This window comes from Coptis chinensis, chromosome 6 (genome assembly GCF_015680905.1).
Source record: "Coptis chinensis isolate HL-2020 chromosome 6, ASM1568090v1, whole genome shotgun sequence".
In the NCBI taxonomy this organism is placed as follows: domain Eukaryota; kingdom Viridiplantae; phylum Streptophyta; class Magnoliopsida; order Ranunculales; family Ranunculaceae; genus Coptis; species Coptis chinensis.
The window spans coordinates 21,646,956-21,665,394 of record NC_141461.1 but is presented as its reverse complement, the minus strand read 5'-3'; the positions used below and the strand labels follow the sequence as shown (position 1 = coordinate 21,665,394).

The following is an 18,439-nucleotide window of genomic DNA, read 5'->3' as shown; positions in this document are numbered from 1 at the left end:
TAACTGAAAGCAGGACTGTTTGAGTAAAAGAAACTATAGTAAAAGTAGTTGACACATATGCTTTGGTTGATGATGTTGGTTGAACATCTTGGTGAATAATAGGTGTCAGATATAATAATGATTCTATACAAGGAAACAATATTATATAGTTAGTTCATTCATATGCAAATAAAATAAGGATTCAATAAAAGAAGACAAGGTTCTGACTTGTATGCATGGCCTGTTTTATTGATGGTATAATCATTCATTATGCTACTCTCTTATTTGTTTTTATGCATGAACAACATCTGAAATCACTAACTTCACAAGTTTCGAGATTTGGGAGATTATTGGTAAAAACTCTTTACGCTTAAAAAAAAAAATAGTTTGAAATTCGGAATGGTGGGGACAATTCATTTAGAAATAATGACGCTCTCTCTCTCTTTCCTTTTTTTTTCCTTTTTAAAAAAAAATGGCTATAACGTTTTTTGATTTCGATGAAAAAAAATAAAATCTTTTGGATTCAACAATTGGGCTAAATTTTGCATTAGAAAGCTAACTCAAAGATGTTTCCAACGGTATATGGCTTGAAGTCTAATTCGTCCAGAGCTGATTCAGTTTTACAGTTCTTTATGGGCCAATTTCCCGTCGAATAGCGAAACGTGATAATCTGATTTTTTTTAATCGGATTAATTAGGTATCGTAATCCTTACCAAATCTCTGAAATTCTTTGTTTTATATTGTGAGATGTATTAAACCATAGAATTACATGCTAGGGTTTTTAATTTAAGGAAATTTAAAACCTGTGTCAATATGTTCTAGTTATTTATCTAGTCAATATGTTGTGGCACTGCGTGTTGGTTAACATGCATTGAAAGTTTTTCATTGACTAGATATAATTGTTTGAGATTAATTTATCTTTTGTACATATATGATCACCAAGGTTGGTGTCTTTGTTGGTAAGGGATATGCATGTAAGGAGATTTTGAAGTTTGTTGATCCCACATCAAGTAGTAATAGAGCTACACTTCTATTAATATATAACCCCACACCTTAGATGAGGTCCAACTGAGGATTGGGCCAAGTGATGGCTAACGTTGGGGATAGTATCAATCTGGGGTGAGACATCTGTGAGGGTACCATGGATGGTCCCTAGGCTTAGCCCTGGTCATGCCTGACTGGTGAGACAAAGCAAATGGTTCGGTTAGACCAGTTTCGGTCTAATGTGGAGATTGTTAGGTGTATGGACCGAATTGGATATTGTTGATCTTAATAATCTTATACGTCTACTTACATGATTTCTTGTTATGTTAATGTTAGCATGGTAGATTATGCTATATTAATAGGAAATATGTTAAGAACATGAGCATACTTAGTTAATTCATAATTTGAATGATGATGATTTTGTACACGGTGAATCTTGCACTAAGGCCAAAATCACAAAGAAGCGTCACAAGTCAGTTGAAAGAAATACAAATATGCTAGACTTGGTATACACTGATATTTGTGCTTGAAGGTGTTCTGACTAGAGGTGGTAAAAAATATTTTATTACGTTCATTGATGATTGCTCGAAATTTACATATGTTTATTTGCTGAAGATAAAAAAGTGGTGTTTTTTATGCTTTTAAAGCTTATGTACTTGAGGTTCAAAATCAGCATGATATGAACATTAAAGTAATTCAAAGTGATTGAGGTACTGAATATGGTTATGCTGTTTTTAATCTTTTTCTTGCAATCACATGATTTTATTCATGAGATGACAGTTCCTTATTCACCTTAAATGAATGGAGTAGATGAACGTAAGAACAGAACACTTAAAGGATTAATTGTTGCTATGTTGCTTAGTTCTGGAGCACCCTCAAATTTGTGGATGAAATTGTTTTGATTGTTAGCTATATATGTATCAGATAGAATTGCTAATTTTAATACAAATGTTACACTTTATGAGCTATTGAAAAACAGAAAGCCTAATTTGAGTTATTCCAGGACATGGGGATGTCTAGCTTTTGTAAGGAAGCATGATCCCAAAATCTCAAAGCTTAAGAGTAAGGCTTTTGAGTGTGTCTTTTTAGGCAATGCTATGGAGAGCAATGCCTACGTTTTTCTAGATATGAATAGTACGTAAATGTTTTTGTTGATCATCTTATGCTGAGTTTCTTGAAGATAGATTTCCATATTTATCTAAAAATAGTGGGGATGCTAGTGGGGGTATTATCCTCAAAGGCCCCTAATATTGATGTTTCTGACTCTGACATATCTAGATTGCATGATAGGATCATGGTCACAGAAGATGAACCTAGAAGATATAAAAGAGCTTAGGGTCACTGAGGTTTTGGGACCCGACTTTGTCACTGTACTTGGAAGGAGATCCCTCCTCCATTGAAGAAGCTATCATATCTTTTGATTTCGAGTTTTGGAGAGAAGTCATTCGAGTGAGATTGATTCTCTCATGGAAAACAAAGCTTGGAAACTTGTTGATTTGCCTATTGGTTGTAAAACTATAGGAATCAAATGGGTTTTAAGAAGGAAGTTTAAAACCGATGGTTCAGTGGATAAGTTTAAAGCAAGGCTTGTTATCAAGGGCTTTAGACAGAGAGAGAACTTTGTTTCTTTGACACATATTCACCTATTACACGGGTAACATCCATTATAGTATTATTTTATGTTGCTATTGTTCATAATCTTGTTATTCATCAGATGGATGTTTAGACAACCTTTCTAAGCGGGGATTTAGAATAGGAGATTTATATGGATCAGCCAACAGGTTACCTGTAACCAGGTAATGGTAAAAAGGTATGCAGATTACTTAAGTCACTTTATGGGTTGAAACAGGCACCTAAACAGTGGCATGAGAAATTTGATAACTTTATCATTACCAGTGGGTTCAAGATAAATGAAAGTGACAAGTGCATTTATTATAAGTACTCTTATGTGATATGTGTTATTATATACTTATATGTTGATGATCTACTAATCTTTGGTTCCAATTTACATGTTGTGAAAGAAACCAAGAACCTATTATCTTCTAACTTTGATATGAAGGACTTAGGTAAAGCTGATGTTATGTTGGGAATCAAAATTACAAGATCATCTGATGGCATATGGCTAGATCAATCACACTACATGGAGAAAGTGTTGAAGAAGTATAACTACTTCGATCGCGTGACTGTGAGTACTCCTTTTGATTCCTGTGTTAAATTATTTGCGAATAATGGTGAACCTATGAATCAGAAGGAATATGCAAGTATCATTGGTAGTTTGAGATATGCTACAGATTGTATAAGACCTGACATTGCCTATGCAATAGGTGTTATTTGCAGGTACACTAGCAAGCAATAGATTCGGATTGGAACATCCTTTCAGAAGACTCCAAGATCACCAGTGGCTATGTGTTTAGCATTGGTTGAGGTGTTGTATCTTGGAAGTCCAAGAAACATACCATTATAGCATAGTATGCTATGGAGTCTGAGATTATTGCTTTGGCTAGTACGAGTGAAGAAGCTAGTTGAGTACAAGGCCTTCTTACTCATATACTAGTCTAAGATAGACGGTATTAGTTACAATGATACTTTGTTGATAGCATTACAGCTATTACTGGGATAGTCCATATTATTTTGATTTTGTGAGATCTGAAGATAACCTTGCAGATTCACAAACCAAAGCTCTGGCCAGAGATGCAATGTGGACTGCTCTACTAGCATGGGACTGAAGCCAATTGAAAGATGAACATCTATGATGGTAACCCAACCTAGGGACTAGAGATCCCAAGAACTAGGTTCAAAGGGAAGAACAAGTCATAAAATGTTAGTTGTGAGACATGCATTGCTACTTATTTGTCCCGTAGTTGGATAGTAAAATGTATGAAATTTTGCAACGATAAATAAATGTTGAGGTTTTATGGGAAAAACTCTTAATGAAGTTATATGGTCCTTATGGGCGGAGTGCATAGCTACAGGAGCACTCTTGATAGACTCACCTAGTAAATGTGAAAGTAGAGGCCGCTTTCTATGAGAATGAGGACTGATTCTCTAGATCATTCACGAATCCAAGAAGAGAGCACATAGCCTTTAATGTGCAGAACATGAAAGGAGAACATTGAATGTGTTATGCGTGATTCTAACTTATTGTATACTCAAGACCTAACTTTAAGACTTAGTCACTTATGGCTCTTATACTTTGAGTAATTTTCACTACGTAAAGGTTTAAATCTTGGACACCTTCATCTATGCATAACATGTTGATGCTGATATTGATTACCCTTAAATATATTTTATATTTTGTTTTTATCAAAAATAAAAGGGAGATTGTTGTGTTATTTTGAATAAAACAAGAGGTGAACTTGGGCTTGGGCTCTTTGATCCCTTATCTTCTTTTTGGTAAACATGTTTCCTGATAGGGTTGGAAACATAATTAGATATGGATTGGGAAACAGAAACGTAGTGGACTCATATAACCCAATCCTTATCGGAAAACTGAAGCAGATCCCTATAAAAGTGGTTCTACTAGTGCTCCACATTTCTTGTCTCCAGATATACTCCTCTACCAGCAGCCTATATGAGTGAAAAACTATTTTCTACACTACGTTTTGGGCAATCATAAGATCAGTATCGTGGTTCTTCCTTTTCTTTTTTGGTTTATCTGCAGTAAACAAAGGAGAGTATAACTGGTTGTTGTATCCTGGAGGTTGACGCGCTTTGTCTGCATAAAGAGGAACAAACGCGAAACAATCTTAAAGAAAGCGTTTGATCCGTGCCTCAGTCAGCCTTCTTTTTATTCACAGTTTGTTCTTGTTGTAGAAATTGTTACCAACATTATGTTAAATCTTGTGGATTCTTTTGTCATGCTTAATATTCCAAAACCATTTATACTATTTGAACATGTTTATGATCATAATGCTTAATTTTATTTAATTTGAAATGTAGGTAAATATTATTTGGCTGATGCGGGCTATGCCAATGCACCAAAATTTATTGCTCCATTTCGTAGCACTCGTTATCATCTAAAAGAATTTGTAGTGTTGCATCCTACAAATTACAAAGAGCTATTCAATCTTCGTCATTCATCTTTGAGGAATATTGTTGAATGTATCATTGGAATCTTGAAAAAGCGGTTTGTTATTTTGGCTCTTCCACCTCCATATCCGTTTGAAACACAAGTAAAGATAATAATAGCATGTTGCATTCTACACAATCACATACGAAGAGAGAAACTTAATGATGAGTTTTTTTATAAGGATTAGAGAGAGCAAGAAGAACTTGAAGGAGACTCTGGAATGAGGAGACAAGATCTAGAAAACCTTAATAGAAATAGAATACGAGAAATTGCATCAGATTATAGAAATGTTATTGTCATTGCAATGTGGAATGACTATTGTGACTATCACAATGCATATTGATGTAATACTTTTGATTTTGATTTGGATTTGTTTCATGTTAAGAATGAAATAATCGGTGGTACTTGTTTCTAATTAAATATTTGTGGAATTCTTTTTTTTTTTTTTGTAAGAATATAGACATTGTTCTATTATTTTTTTTCAAATATGTAACAGGTTATCAATGTAACAGATACACTGTGAACCAAACAGTGGGCATATCAATGTAACAGATACACTATGAACCAAATAGTGGGCATGCTGAACTTGTGACAAAACGAGTGGCAGCCAAACAGCAGTTTTAAGTTGCACATCTACAGAATTATATCAGCTAATCCAGGTTGGCTACTACGAATTTTTCTCCTGCCAAACAGAGCCTTCTTCAGACGGTCTAAGTTCCCTATATAACACAAAAAGGAAAACACTAGATAAACTAAACTACGCAAGTAATACTGAGCAGATTCCTCTTCTTGTTTGACACTTGATCTCATATTGCAGCTCTCCAGAGTACATAGGCAGCTCTCCAGAGCCCAGTTTCACCGATCCCAGATCCTCCATCTCCCCCAATCGGTCCTCTTATTAGTTTTGGCAGATTTACCCTAAACACTCGCTAATCCATGTCCTAAAATAAATTATCACATTTCACACCACCTACAAACTGCATAAATTCGGAATCTTCTTCCATAGCTTTCAATGTTTTAGGAAAAACACAAGCTTCAATTTCGATACTTCCTTTAACTGTACCCGGGAAAACAGTCATTTTCCCGTCAAACTTACTACCGCTCCCGCTTCGCAGTCCAATAGGGCATCCCCAGCCAAAATCGTTACCATACACATTAAACCAAGGCGAACTACCTGTACTTAAAATAGGCACGTTGTTATGCAAATCGTAGTCAAGACAAAGAATACTCGGTTTTTCCACCCAACCATCCCAACCACTACGAACTTTTGCATCATCATGTGCATTAACCACATGGTTCAACAACTCAGCTGTGAATCCGAGTCCCTGATTCACTAACTCACCAGCCTTAGCTCTTGCAAGACATGAGTTAGTCGAGCAACCAAAGTATTCATTGGGTAATGGGGGGTTTAATCTTGCTCTATTTCCCATATATAACCGATAACTAACTTCAACATCAGAGTCAAGATTCCTCGCACGTGTGACAGCTCGCCACACGTGTGCTAATACAACTTGTAAGGAAGATAGCAAAATGCCATCATTGTTGATCTCTAGTTTTGCTTTTGCTTTGAGTTTTGCGATATTTTGGGGTGCGAAATGAAAAAATGTTTCTTCAAGTGGGGGAATATTACAAGATCTGGTGAATCTTTCGCATGTGGAGGCAGGAATTCTAATGGGTAATTTGAAAAATGAACGGTTGAAATTAGGTAGACGAGATATCTGATGGTCAGAATTTTTCCTACATATTTCTGACCATGAGTTCACAAAATGCCAGAAAGACATACCATCAACAACCGAATGATTCATGGAGCACCCGATAAAAATACCATCAGTTAGCTCAGTGACTTGAACGGAAAGCAGCGGTCGAGATTGACCATCAAAATTAATTGAATCAATTGGAGTGAAAAAGTCACCAACAATTTGGGGTCTGTAGACTGGGCCCAAAATATCATTTACCGTTAAATCAATAGTAGCGTGGACGAACTTAGCTCCAGCATTGTTGCATTTGATAAAAACCGAGATGGTGTTGTCATCATGTGTTTCAATAGCTAAACGGCCCGCGAGAGGAAAAAAATAATCAAGTGTGCGAGATAGAGACGTTTTCATTTGAGTGATCCACGTGTCTCCCGGCAGTTGGTGGAACATAAGACCCCTTTCAATGTTGTTCACTCCGAGAAAGTTGAGATCCCATGGAGTTAGTTCAATACGTTGAGTTGACTCGGTATATGATGATGCTGGTCGAATGGTCTCAGTGGAGATGATACGAACTTTAGCATCTGCGTTACTCATTTTTCTTCTCTGCTTCTGTCTCAACTTCTCAAGCTTAAATTGCAAAACACAGGAGTGAATGAAAAAACGTCAAGGAGAGACTTTAATAATGGGAAAAAAAACAGCTTACATCATCTCTCCACGTGTAATGTTATCCAAATAGTGAGTCACATATTATCCAAACTAGTTTTGAGCACGTGGCTACGCCACTCTGCCACAATTTGCATTTGACCAATTTTTCAAAAAAATTCTCAATACATTTTTGCCCCTAAAACATAACAAATATTAAAATAATATAAAAACAATTATAGTTTGTAATTGAAGATGTAAAATAGGGACAGAATCGTCCAATAGTTTGTATTGATAGAGACATCTCAATCAAAAAGTTGGCCACGCCATCAATAAAGTAAGTTTCATTTTTTACCTTTTAGCCCCTAAATAAAACAACTATTACATTTATATTTAGCTGACTTTTTTGTATTTTAAAATAGAAATTGAGGGTAAAATCGTCTGAATTTGTGCGAACGGAATTTGCCACGGCAAATGGCTCGCTTGCCCACGCCTCATTACAGTGTAGAATAGATATTATCCAAATAATAAGTCACCATAGTAGGTCCAAAAAAATAGATCCATATAGCAGCAGTGCTCTGATGTGATATGTGTATTATTAGCATGACTTTCTCACAATATCTGCCGGCCCACAGATGTACGATTTTTCTTTTAGGCAAACCGTACTTCCATATTTTTAGTTTTTTATACTAAACCAAGCACATCCACTGTTCGTCATTAAAAGTCTTATATAAACTACATAACAAACTTTGATAATAGGTTATACACTTATTAGTTATTACACCAATATATATGACTGCAACTCAAAAAACAGTATATATAACAGAAAGGCTAAATCTACCCTGCGCAGGTCGTATGGTGTGCTGGCAAATCTGGGCCACTCATACCACAGGGTGCGTGTGTATTGGACGGCAGAAGTACTGATCCAAAGGTTTATATCCTCTGCGCACCATACATCTCGCGCACTGAAGAAGTGCTCTAACAGATTTTCAAAACTTCATCAAAGTTTACTATGCTTGTACTATTCAACCATGGTGAGTGTTTTTTTACTACTTTCTCGCCTCCTTCCGAATACTATTTTCCTTAGTAAACTCACACCGCTGCACCTAGTACTTGGCACAATCGCCACGGCTTGTCCAGAACCAGCTTTCACTTGACTATTAAGACCACATCGAGTGATGAGCACATCTGTGGGATGTGCAAGAGATTTTGGAGGGTCAACATTATTGGTGCACACTATATCTTGTGTTATACTAGGGGGTTTGTCCTCGTATAATTCGTCAAATTTGGCGTTGTCCTCGTATAGCATTTGATCAAGAAGAGTGCAGCGACGATTTCTTGTGGCAGTTGCAGGAGAGGTAGAGATACCGTTGTGAAAAATAGTCGTCTCTTTAGGTGAAGACAGTGCCTTTAACTGCTTACCGAGGTTTAAGACGGTTTCTTGACATTCTGCTAACTTTTCGGAAGCTGCTGTGATCTCCCAGTCCTGCAGATTAAAACCTCTTGAATCAATGAAATGATAACACATATATAACTAGCGATCAGAACAGTTACATACACACTAATTCAAAATCCAAAAAGTCTTAACAGCAGATGTACTCATTTTCCATATATGTGATATATCTATCTATCTACATTACTAGCTAGATCATGGTTGATTTTTTGCATGTGTAACTCTGTAGCATGTAACTTAGATTTCTAGAATGTGAATGCTTATATTCCACAGAAATAACTATTCGCATCAGAAATCAAGTATCGACTGACAATATGTAAAACTGCTAGTAAAAATCTCCAAATAAGTTAGTAACTACTAACTAATTACTAACGTATGACTAGTTTCCACCGGATAGCTAAAAGTTGTATTTAGTAAAGATGTTGCTTACTGTTTGGAGTTGCCCATCTACTTGATCTGCATTATACCTCTGATCTTCTCTTCTTGTTACGCTGTGAAACACATATTGCAGCAATCTGAGATATTTTGTAGGGAAAGGAAACTCATGCAACGTAAAATAACAGGACATTAAGTTATGTACCTATCTAACTGAAGTTGTAGTTCAATGCATGTTGTTTCTAACTCTTGACAGCGGTTTATTTTATTCTCCAGCTCCAATTCAAGAGAAACAAAATTTTCGCAAGCCACATTTAGTTCCTTTCTTGCAACTGAGAGCTGCGAATCCAGATCATCACGAAGCAATTTCCGATTTTCTATTTTATCTTCAATTATCTCCTTTGTTTCTTTCGAACTTTCCACTTCTACTCGTGAGTTCCCACCCCTTTGTTCTGATTCTCGAAGTTTAATCATCAACTCTTCAATCTTCTCAGTTGTTAACTGGAGCCTCTCCTCCAAATCTTTTTGTACAGAATCCATATTTGTCAATTTTTGTTTCAGTCTGGTGTTCTCTTCTTTCAAATCCAACTGACTTCCCTTCATTAGACTAACACTGATGTGGCCAATTGAAGCAGCAGAAGAGGGTGAACAAAAGAACTGCTCTTTCAATACCCGTACTCCCTCTGTATCTGAATGTGTACAGTCCATTACATCTTCAAGATCACTTTCACCTTCTGACTTGTCGCAATAAAAATGTTTTTTAACCAAATCTCTCATGCTTGCAACATCCTGAACTGAAAAGCAGTGGTTGAGAATCCATTCCAAAGCTGAGCTCACTTCTCTAGCAAAGCTTTCGAGAGCAGCTTTACCATTAATTAGTTCATTACATGTATCGACAAACCTCTGTAAAACAGCACGGAGTTCAGAGTCTTTCCATTGGAACACACGAACCACGTATCCTGAAGGCGATGACAAGTTATTATATGTTAATGGAGCACCAGTCTCTTCAAGTAAGATTTGAGAACTGTAATCCATTGAAGATGGTTGGTCAATCCCCTTGATGAGCTCAACTACTTTGCATATTGACTCATTCACATCATGTTGGAGTCTTTGTGAATTCATTTCCTTCGATGAGAGATTTACATCAGAAGCTTGAAAGGAACCAAACATCTGTGGTGTAGCTAAAGGTCCCATGCACATGTTATTACAATCATGTTGGTCATATGAATAAATGGAAGGTCTTAAGCTTTTACTTGCATGAACAACTTCCCTTGGATCTGGGTGACACAAGTATGCCAAAGCAATTTTAACCTGCTCAAGAATTTCATCAGTGCTCTTTTGTGTAATATGATTCTGCCCCATGACCAACCTTAAAATATCTTGCAGCCAACTAGGATATTTTTCAATTGTCGTCTCAGTTGAAAGGATTTCTTGGTTTGTGTCAACAGAGTTCGACAACTCTTTGTCAGGTGCCTGTGAGGGATGTACCAATAACTCAGTTTTCAAGGGACGTAAAAATTTGTCTCTATAATGTGAAGAAACATCAGAACCTTCAAACGACATATCTGTAGAAAGCGTTGCGAACTTCTCTATCTCAACAAAGTCGTCCATCAAATCCATGCCTGCAACTCCAACACCAAAGCTTGACGGTGCCTCCTTCCATTTAGCTTTTGTAAAATGATCCAATTCTGTAATTAAAGCAGAGGCCCATGATTCAGAATAGCTAACCACCCCTGCATGCCCATTTTCGAATGTAGAAGCAGCCTCCAATTCTTGGGATAAAGAGGTCTGTGCACCCATGGTTCTTATGCTTTCCTTAAGAGACTTGTTTTCTTTGTCCAACGAACATAACTGCTCAATTAAGAAATTAATTTTCATAGTGGGACTTTCATGAATACTGTGTGATATTAAGTTCTTGAAGATCGGATCAGCTATTTGAGGATTCCACTCATCCGGTTCCATTCCCAGCACTTCAGCTTCGCTTTTTACTTTCACAAAAGTAGCAGGACAAGACAATTGCTTTGGAACAAGGTCATATAATCTCTGACATTCTTTTTCTAACTTTAAGATCATGTGCACGCTCTTTGTCTGTTGCCTTTGGGACTGAAGGCCAAATTTCTCATTGTAATCCAGTCTATCCAATAATGCATTGAAATCTGCTTCTACCTCAGACTTGCAATTACGCAAGTCTTTAATCAAATCCTCCTTGTTCTGAAGGGCCTTACTAAGATTAGAATTTTCAGCTTCTAGTTTGGCAAGCCTCTGACTTGTTTCTTGGAACTTCTCGTTTAAAAGCATCCACTGGTTTTCATGTTCTCTGCCAACGTGCATAACAGCATTGTAAATTCTTTGCTCCTGTTCCTCCCGAGTAACACGTAATTGCTTCATACATTCTTTAAGAGCGGCATCCAGGTCAACTATCCTTTCCTCGGCAGCTATTCTCTGCCGCAAAGCTTCATCTAATTCTTGTTTTAAGAAAACAGCTTCTGCTTCTGTCTTCTCCCACCCTATGTACAGACACCCAGTAACTATCAGGGAGTAGCTTCAAAAGAGAATCTTAAAAAGATATAGCTATAAAAAGATGAATTTGAGGGGTGAAACTAAAGAATCAAGGGAAAATTGAAATGAAAAAGTACCTGCAAGGGCTTCTTCTGCCACTTTTGTATGCTTTAAAACAAGTTCATCCTTGGCGTTAGATTCAGAGCGCATGGATGACAGTCTATCGCTTAGACTATTCACAGAACACTCTAAAGCAAATGCTTTATCCATAATAAGTGTCTGGAATCATTCAAATGAATTTGGTTCAGTATAACGTAACAGACAATACATTCATTTGAATGGTTTTGTTTGCAATAAGAAAATAATCTGAAATATTGTATATCACAAGAAGATGAAGGAGCTATACTGCCAAGTCTGGTTAAGGACTCTTGTTTGATGACTTATTTGTCTCTCCTTATGAGGGTAGGTATCATATATATATGTTTAATTGTCAATACTCATTCCCATGCCTTTCCTACTCAAATACAGCCAAACCGGTTAGGAGATGATCCCCTACAAGAGGGTAGCAATTACATCCATAACCAGTAAGCAATTAGAAATATGCTGATTTCAGTGATTTGAATCCAAATACCTGAGATCAATCCATTACTAAGATGCACACACATGTAATTGATTTAGAAACAAAATCCTCCTAAATTAATAGGACTCACGTAGGAATATCTGACGTGAGACATAAGTACATTCTTGGCCTATTAATGTACCAACTTACCACTAATTGGACTTGAGTCTGAGACACAATCTAATTGTTGATAATCATCAGTTCATCCATTAGAAGAAAGTAGATGTTCCACATTCACTTACTAAAGAGATCCATAATCACCAAATTATCTAAACTTCTAAATCGCAGGGATGCATAGAAGAAGTTTAATCATTCGTGGAGCAATAGGAGATCAGAAATTAGGGATCCATTTAATACTGTAAAACTTTAAAGGGCAATCATAGTTTACAATATAATCATATGCAACAAGTATATATCTCAACCTTAAGACTACAGCTGCACCCATCCACCGACTCCCAAGCCTATTTGTTGCAACTCACGACTACTTTCAGCAATCATTTACGTCAGCACGGAAAGTATCTGCCCTGCTGTGCACATGATTTTTGTCTTGGAGATCAAAATAACATACTTTCTCTGAAACTCATCCTTCTATTTTTTATCACCTTCTATTAGGACAACTTAGAAGAAACTGGATTACGAGAAAAAAAAATACTTCAAATCTCCAGGATCCTTTCTTTCTGTTAAAGAAACACCTGAAACATCACTGCCACGTCCCTCTCTCATTAATAGAAACCAACCCCAACAGCAGTCAATTAGCCTTGTCATGCTTTTGCGATTTCTGTGAATTGCTTATGACTGGAAAATTTGTACATTTGAAACCAATTGTTGTTTTCTCAAGGTCAGTGGAAGTGATGGTTGAGACTTACTGGTGGTAGAAAAGAAGTGGTATAAGTGAGAGGAGAGGGGTTCGGACTTCGGAAGAAGAAACGAGATAGAGGTAAAACAAGAAGAAAATTGGTTTGCAGGAAAGACTATTGCACGTCTCACACAAACACACATAGATACGCAAGGTATACCCCTTTTCCCAGGTAATGCCATATTGCTCACCATATGCTTCAGGCATTTTTATGCCTTTACAAGCATTGAGCTGTATACCATTCTAGGTATAACACAAATTCCATCTCAAATATGCTTTCATATGCACATATCATATATAGGGCATATTTCTTGGTTGTCCGGGCTCTGAAAATGTGTTTTGGAGAGTAGGAACCAAAAGTATCAAAATACTATACTAAAGCAGTTGCATAAAGGTCTTCTCTATACAATCAAAATAATGAAAACTTAATATGAAATTGATTATAATTGTCAATAATAATGAAAACACAATTTCATTCACGTCTGACCAGAAGGTAAGACCCTGATAGAACGGAACTAATCTTAAGAACAAAGAAATCAACACTGACAATAACAGTCATAATGAAGTGAAAGGACATGTTTAACTTTACCTATTCCCTATTAACAACCTTTTGATTTTAGGACGTGCTCTTTGATGAATTTTTCCTCGAAATCTATGTAACCATGTCGTCTCAGAAACGCTCCGCAGTTCTGCTAGCTCTTTCTAATCAGTAAAAAACACAAGAGAAAACAGAATCAAAACAAGAATTCCACTTTAATTATGATATATCATAGCTTAAGGAGATGATGTACCTAAAAATAAGTGTAAAACGGTTGATTCGTAGTAAACTTCTTTCAAGGATAATATCTTTATCTACCAGTGCACTGACAGAATTGAGGCGTCAGTCAGAATTATTGGCTGTTTAGACTAACCTATGATCAGATAAACAGCCCGTGATTTCAAAAACACATATTACAAGGAGATTCAACCTTTAGGGTGTCACCCATATGTGTTGGAAAGTATCTCACTGACCATATAAACATTGATACCGTCCTATGGCAATATGCCTAAAAAACATTTAAGAACATCACAAATACTCCATCACTCAACAGCTGATTCCACACAGGTGATAGTTGTGTATAGAGCTTAGAAATTATGCTACATTCTGACCAGCACTGCACCACACACTCCAATGGTATATCCTAACTAAGAATGGTAACATTTCACCACACACCTGCAGTTCACTTAAGAAAATGTACTAGTGGTACGCACAACTTAGAACTAACCTCAACTATTGTTGCACTACACACCTACCGCTCGGATTCTAAATTTTCACACCACATTCTTGACCGCTTAATTTCTAGGGGCTCCATCCTCCATTTATCCAAAAGCGCAACAGCGTCATTATGTCCAAGTAACCCTTTCCACACAATAATTTTACTTCCCACAGATTATCTCTTGAGATTCAAACCCTTTCAACACATTTTTGACAAATGATTCCAAATCTGTATTTGGGCCTTTGGGGATTTTAACAAGTAGCTTACAAGCTAATTTTGGACCAACTTTGTTTTATTAAAATTGGGCATACAAGTGTGTAAAATGAAGACCCAAACTAGGTTGATAAAATGAAAACAACATTCTACACTTTCCACAAAAAATCGAACTCTGCAATGCTATTAGAATTCCAAATCTAGCAAAACATGCAGATTTATGTCACGTTGCCACCACATTCAACATAAATATACATTGTTTTTTAACAAAAACAAAGCTATAGATCAAGTGGTAATTTGAATCAACATTGAACAATAACAAAAGTACATATAAGTAAGTGGCAGAGATAACATTTACCTATATACAGCTCATGGAACAACAAATGCAAGGAATGTGAAGCTTGGAAAGAAGAGAAACAGAAACTTAAAGAGGAAACCAAAAAGGGTCTTAAAAGTTGAGTAGACAACTAGAGTACTAGACAGAGAGCGAAAATTGGTTTCAACTTTCAAGAGAGGCGCGTTAGTGAGTGGGTCATTGTCATTGTCACTTGCTGAGGTTGGGTCGTTGGTAACTATAATCCAACAGCCTAAAGTTAGAATGTAAAGCTCACTTGATGGTGAAAGTAGTTGTGTGTTGTTGCGCTGGGGACACTTGTAAACATAGCAGGATAAAAACGTTGATTCCTAATTTTTCTACCAAGTACACTACCAATATCATGGAAGTTTTAATTCTTTAAGAATTAAGATAAGTAAACTTGCCAAATTTCCATTTATGTCAAAAAAACACCCTTCATTGTGAGCTAGATCCTAGGTATGAAATTATGAATAATACATTGTGGAACAGATAAACTATTTGAGATCCAAAAATTAAAAGCACACGTACTAGGAGTTGTGGAAGGGGTTTCTGCTTTTTGAAGCAAGTATCTGGTCACAACTCACATTCTCACTCAACTATTTTTTTTTTTTTTCTAAGTTCTAAGTTCTAACACAAGTTACATATTTTCCCCCGGCACCAGCGACCTGCCACTTGCAATGTGCCCATTTAATATACACATGATCTTAAGAGGACCCAACAACAACAACCAACTTACCTACCTAGTTATGTTTCAATTCTTGGAGTGCAATTTCACGTTTAATTTCATACGGAATACTTTACCAAAAAAATATTCATACGGAATAGTAAGTTGATAAATGATAACACAAAAACAATAATAAAAAAATTGATAACTAGCAGGAATGAATTCCATGTAGTTCATGAAACAGTACAAATGTTTTAGATAGGATGGAAAGTGCAATTATTTTCAAAAGAGGAAAGGGGGAAAAAATAATTAAATTCTGCTATTTTAAGGTGTTACTTCGCTATCCTGTAGATTACTAAGAAGTATATTTTTTGACCGACCAAACACCTTATAATCAGTATGAACAAATTTAAAGCAAGGTTCACGGAAATGGCTGGAACTACAAATTTTAGGTCCAACTTTAAGTATCTAATCCATTGGAGCATTAGGTAAAGGAAAACTTAAGTATAAAATCTTTTTCCATGTGAACTTTGTAAAAGAGGCGATTGATTGGCAATGATGGCACAAAAGTTTGGACCCTAAAACGGGACCCCAATGTTTCTAAATTCCAATTGTTTATCAAAAGCTATTTGGACCTTTTTGTTTGTTTCGACTAGGCAAACTATATGGACCCTTTTTTTTTCGCTAAGTTATATGGACCCTCAATTTGCAATGAGATGGATGCAAATGTGATTGGGAATTTTGGACCTTATATTGGAGTCCTCTATCCATTTGGGCTTATGTTAGTGTGAATGTTTGGACATGAATCCATCCATCTCGGTAAATATTACGAAAATACAATGTTCGTAGCAAGGTTTATGCTGGCTAAATCAGCGAACTCGATCTCGATCGGGGTTGGGGTCTTAAGTCTTATTAACTAAGGAAGTGGTCTGGGGCGGCACGAAATGTCAAACCACACATCTAGGCACCTGGGGCGTATTGCCATGTTGTGGGGTGCCATGCAGAAGACAACAACAGCAATAGGTGAGGATGCTACTACTGTCTTGACGGGTAGATATGTGGTTTGGCTTTGGCAGGACAAAGACCCAAACGGTATTAGCATCCTCATGAGTCTTGCTTCTTTTCTTACGTTTTTTTCTTTTGGAACTAGTATTTGCTCTGTGACCCATTTGCTTAGGGTGAACTACTCTATAACCCTGGGGCCTGGGCCATGGGCTGCACATGATGAGCGGATCGAAGAGGCCAGCAGGCTACCAGCTCTTGGCTCCATCGCAGACCAGATGTTTTATATTTACTAGATGCATGTGCGGAATGCACATGATGTTTAGTTGTTGACTTGTTATGTGGTGTGGAATAAGTGGGTTGAGTCCATAGTTATCAGACCCAGCCCGGATATTGACCCGGCAAAAGAATTGGGTTATTGGGTCACCGGTTCAACCAATGGATTATTGGTTCAACGAGTGGGTCAATACTTAAGTTGAAAATCTAAATCTATTAGATCTATTATCAAACCCCGAGTTGGGCGAGTTGGAGAGATGCGCCCATTGTGTTGGTATAACTCATAAATCATACACCCCCAAACTAAATACCCAAAAACCGGCAAACCGGCAACCCCACAAACACAAACATTCCATTTCGATTTAGCAATTTCTGCTTCAAACCCTCGATTTCGCGCTCGACCAAAACCCACAAACACAAACACTCGATTTTGATTTCGCGATTTATGCTTCAAACCCTCGATTTCGTGCTCGACTAAAAACCCACAAACACAAACTCTCGATCTCAATTCAATTAACAAAGTACGGAATTATCTCTTCTCTTCAAACACTCTTTGTAACTGTTCATCACTACACAGAGAAACTCAGTTGGTGTCTTTGAAACTATACTACTTATATAGCTGTTTTTTTAAACTGCTCTATCTTTCTTTCTTTTTTTTTTTTTTTTTTTTTATAATGTTATGTTTGATTCAATTCTTTTGAATTCTAGACACCCATTTTGTTATATGTTTTGAGCTACTTGTTGCTTTCCTTAGTAACGCAGCGTTTTGATAAAATGGTTGAGAAAACTGTGGTTTCTTGGGCAACTATGATTGGTGCAAAAAGAACCCCGAAATGATTTTAACAAGCCCCGAGAGATGGTGTCTTTAGTGTTGTTATCCTTATTGTATGTTTCTGATTACCTTATTAATCTACTTTGTTTACAGTTATGGGTAGTTATGTTATTGGAAGAATGGTAATTATTTGACTATTTAGAATTTAATATGGTTTTAAGTAATCCCTTTTTGCCTTGTACTAGAAGGCAAAAAGGAGGGCTGATCCAATAAATTAGCACCTCCCAGCTGCGAAAGATAAATTTAACAACTAGCATGCCACAAAAATCTACCTAAACAATATTAGATCTAGTGAGGTCGACGGAGCTAGTGAAAAGAAGTGTCAAGTACCTTCTGCTTCAGCAACTTCTGCTATCACCTGAAAGAAGTCCAATCCTTTAGTATAATAAAACCCTTCACTTTCCATGGCGCCCGACTTCAATATACCACCATCATTTACCAGGTCCCAGTCACTAACCTATTATGCCAATCAAACTTAGGTTCAACATCATGTGAAACGAGGTTATGCCAATGATGGTTAGTGGTTCCTAAAGGATTGGAACCTTTTGTGAACATATAAAACTTAGAACCATCATTTACCGTGTCCAATCCTTTAGGAACCTATCATCAATTTGAATCAATCTTCGTTTCATGCTTGGTTTTCTTAAGTCGGAGCAACCTTTATTTTCACG

General features: G+C 36.7%; 2 protein-coding genes across 12 annotated transcripts; both read right to left on the bottom strand.

Moving 5' to 3' along the window:
• Positions 1–5,196: 5,196 nt before the first annotated feature.
• On the bottom strand, positions 5,197–7,476 carry LOC147492081 (putative acetyltransferase At3g50280). The gene has a single exon (XM_086565012.1). The coding sequence runs from the start codon at positions 7,318–7,320 to the stop codon at positions 5,974–5,976; it is 1,347 nt and encodes a 448-aa protein (XP_086421138.1). The 5' UTR covers positions 7,321–7,476; the 3' UTR covers positions 5,197–5,973.
• Positions 7,477–8,082: 606 nt separating this feature from the next.
• On the bottom strand, positions 8,083–18,175 carry LOC147492080 (filament-like plant protein 7). 11 transcript variants are annotated; one of them, XM_086565004.1, is made up of 7 exons: positions 18,099–18,158; positions 13,962–14,033; positions 13,760–13,872; positions 11,833–11,974; positions 9,402–11,703; positions 9,252–9,312; positions 8,083–8,854 (listed from the first exon to the last, which is right to left on the bottom strand). In XM_086565004.1, exons 4-7 carry the CDS (start codon positions 11,963–11,965, stop codon positions 8,390–8,392), a joined length of 2,961 nt encoding a protein of 986 aa, XP_086421130.1. In that variant the 5' UTR covers positions 11,966–11,974; positions 13,760–13,872; positions 13,962–14,033; positions 18,099–18,158; the 3' UTR covers positions 8,083–8,389. The 11 variants fall into 11 exon arrangements, with proteins under 11 accessions (XP_086421130.1, XP_086421134.1, XP_086421129.1 ...); XM_086565008.1 differs by having other exon boundaries at positions 13,760–13,868; XM_086565003.1 differs by lacking the exon at positions 18,099–18,158 and adding an exon at positions 14,998–16,197.
• Positions 18,176–18,439: the final 264 nt, after the last annotated feature.

Excerpts from the sequence above, each read along its gene's own strand:
- LOC147492081 (XM_086565012.1), bottom strand. The coding sequence starts at position 7,320 with ATGAGTAACGCAGATGCTAAAGTTCGTATCATCTCCACTGAGACCATT.
- LOC147492080 (XM_086565005.1), bottom strand. The coding sequence starts at position 11,965 with ATGGATAAAGCATTTGCTTTAGAGTGTTCTGTGAATAGTCTAAGCGAT. Across the intron at positions 11,704-11,832 it reads GGCAGAAGAAGCCCTTGCAG|GGTGGGAGAAGACAGAAGCA; the intron begins GTACTTTTTCAT and ends GTCTGTACATAG. Across the intron at positions 8,855-9,251 it reads TAGATGGGCAACTCCAAACA|GACTGGGAGATCACAGCAGC; the intron begins GTAAGCAACATC and ends TTTAATCTGCAG.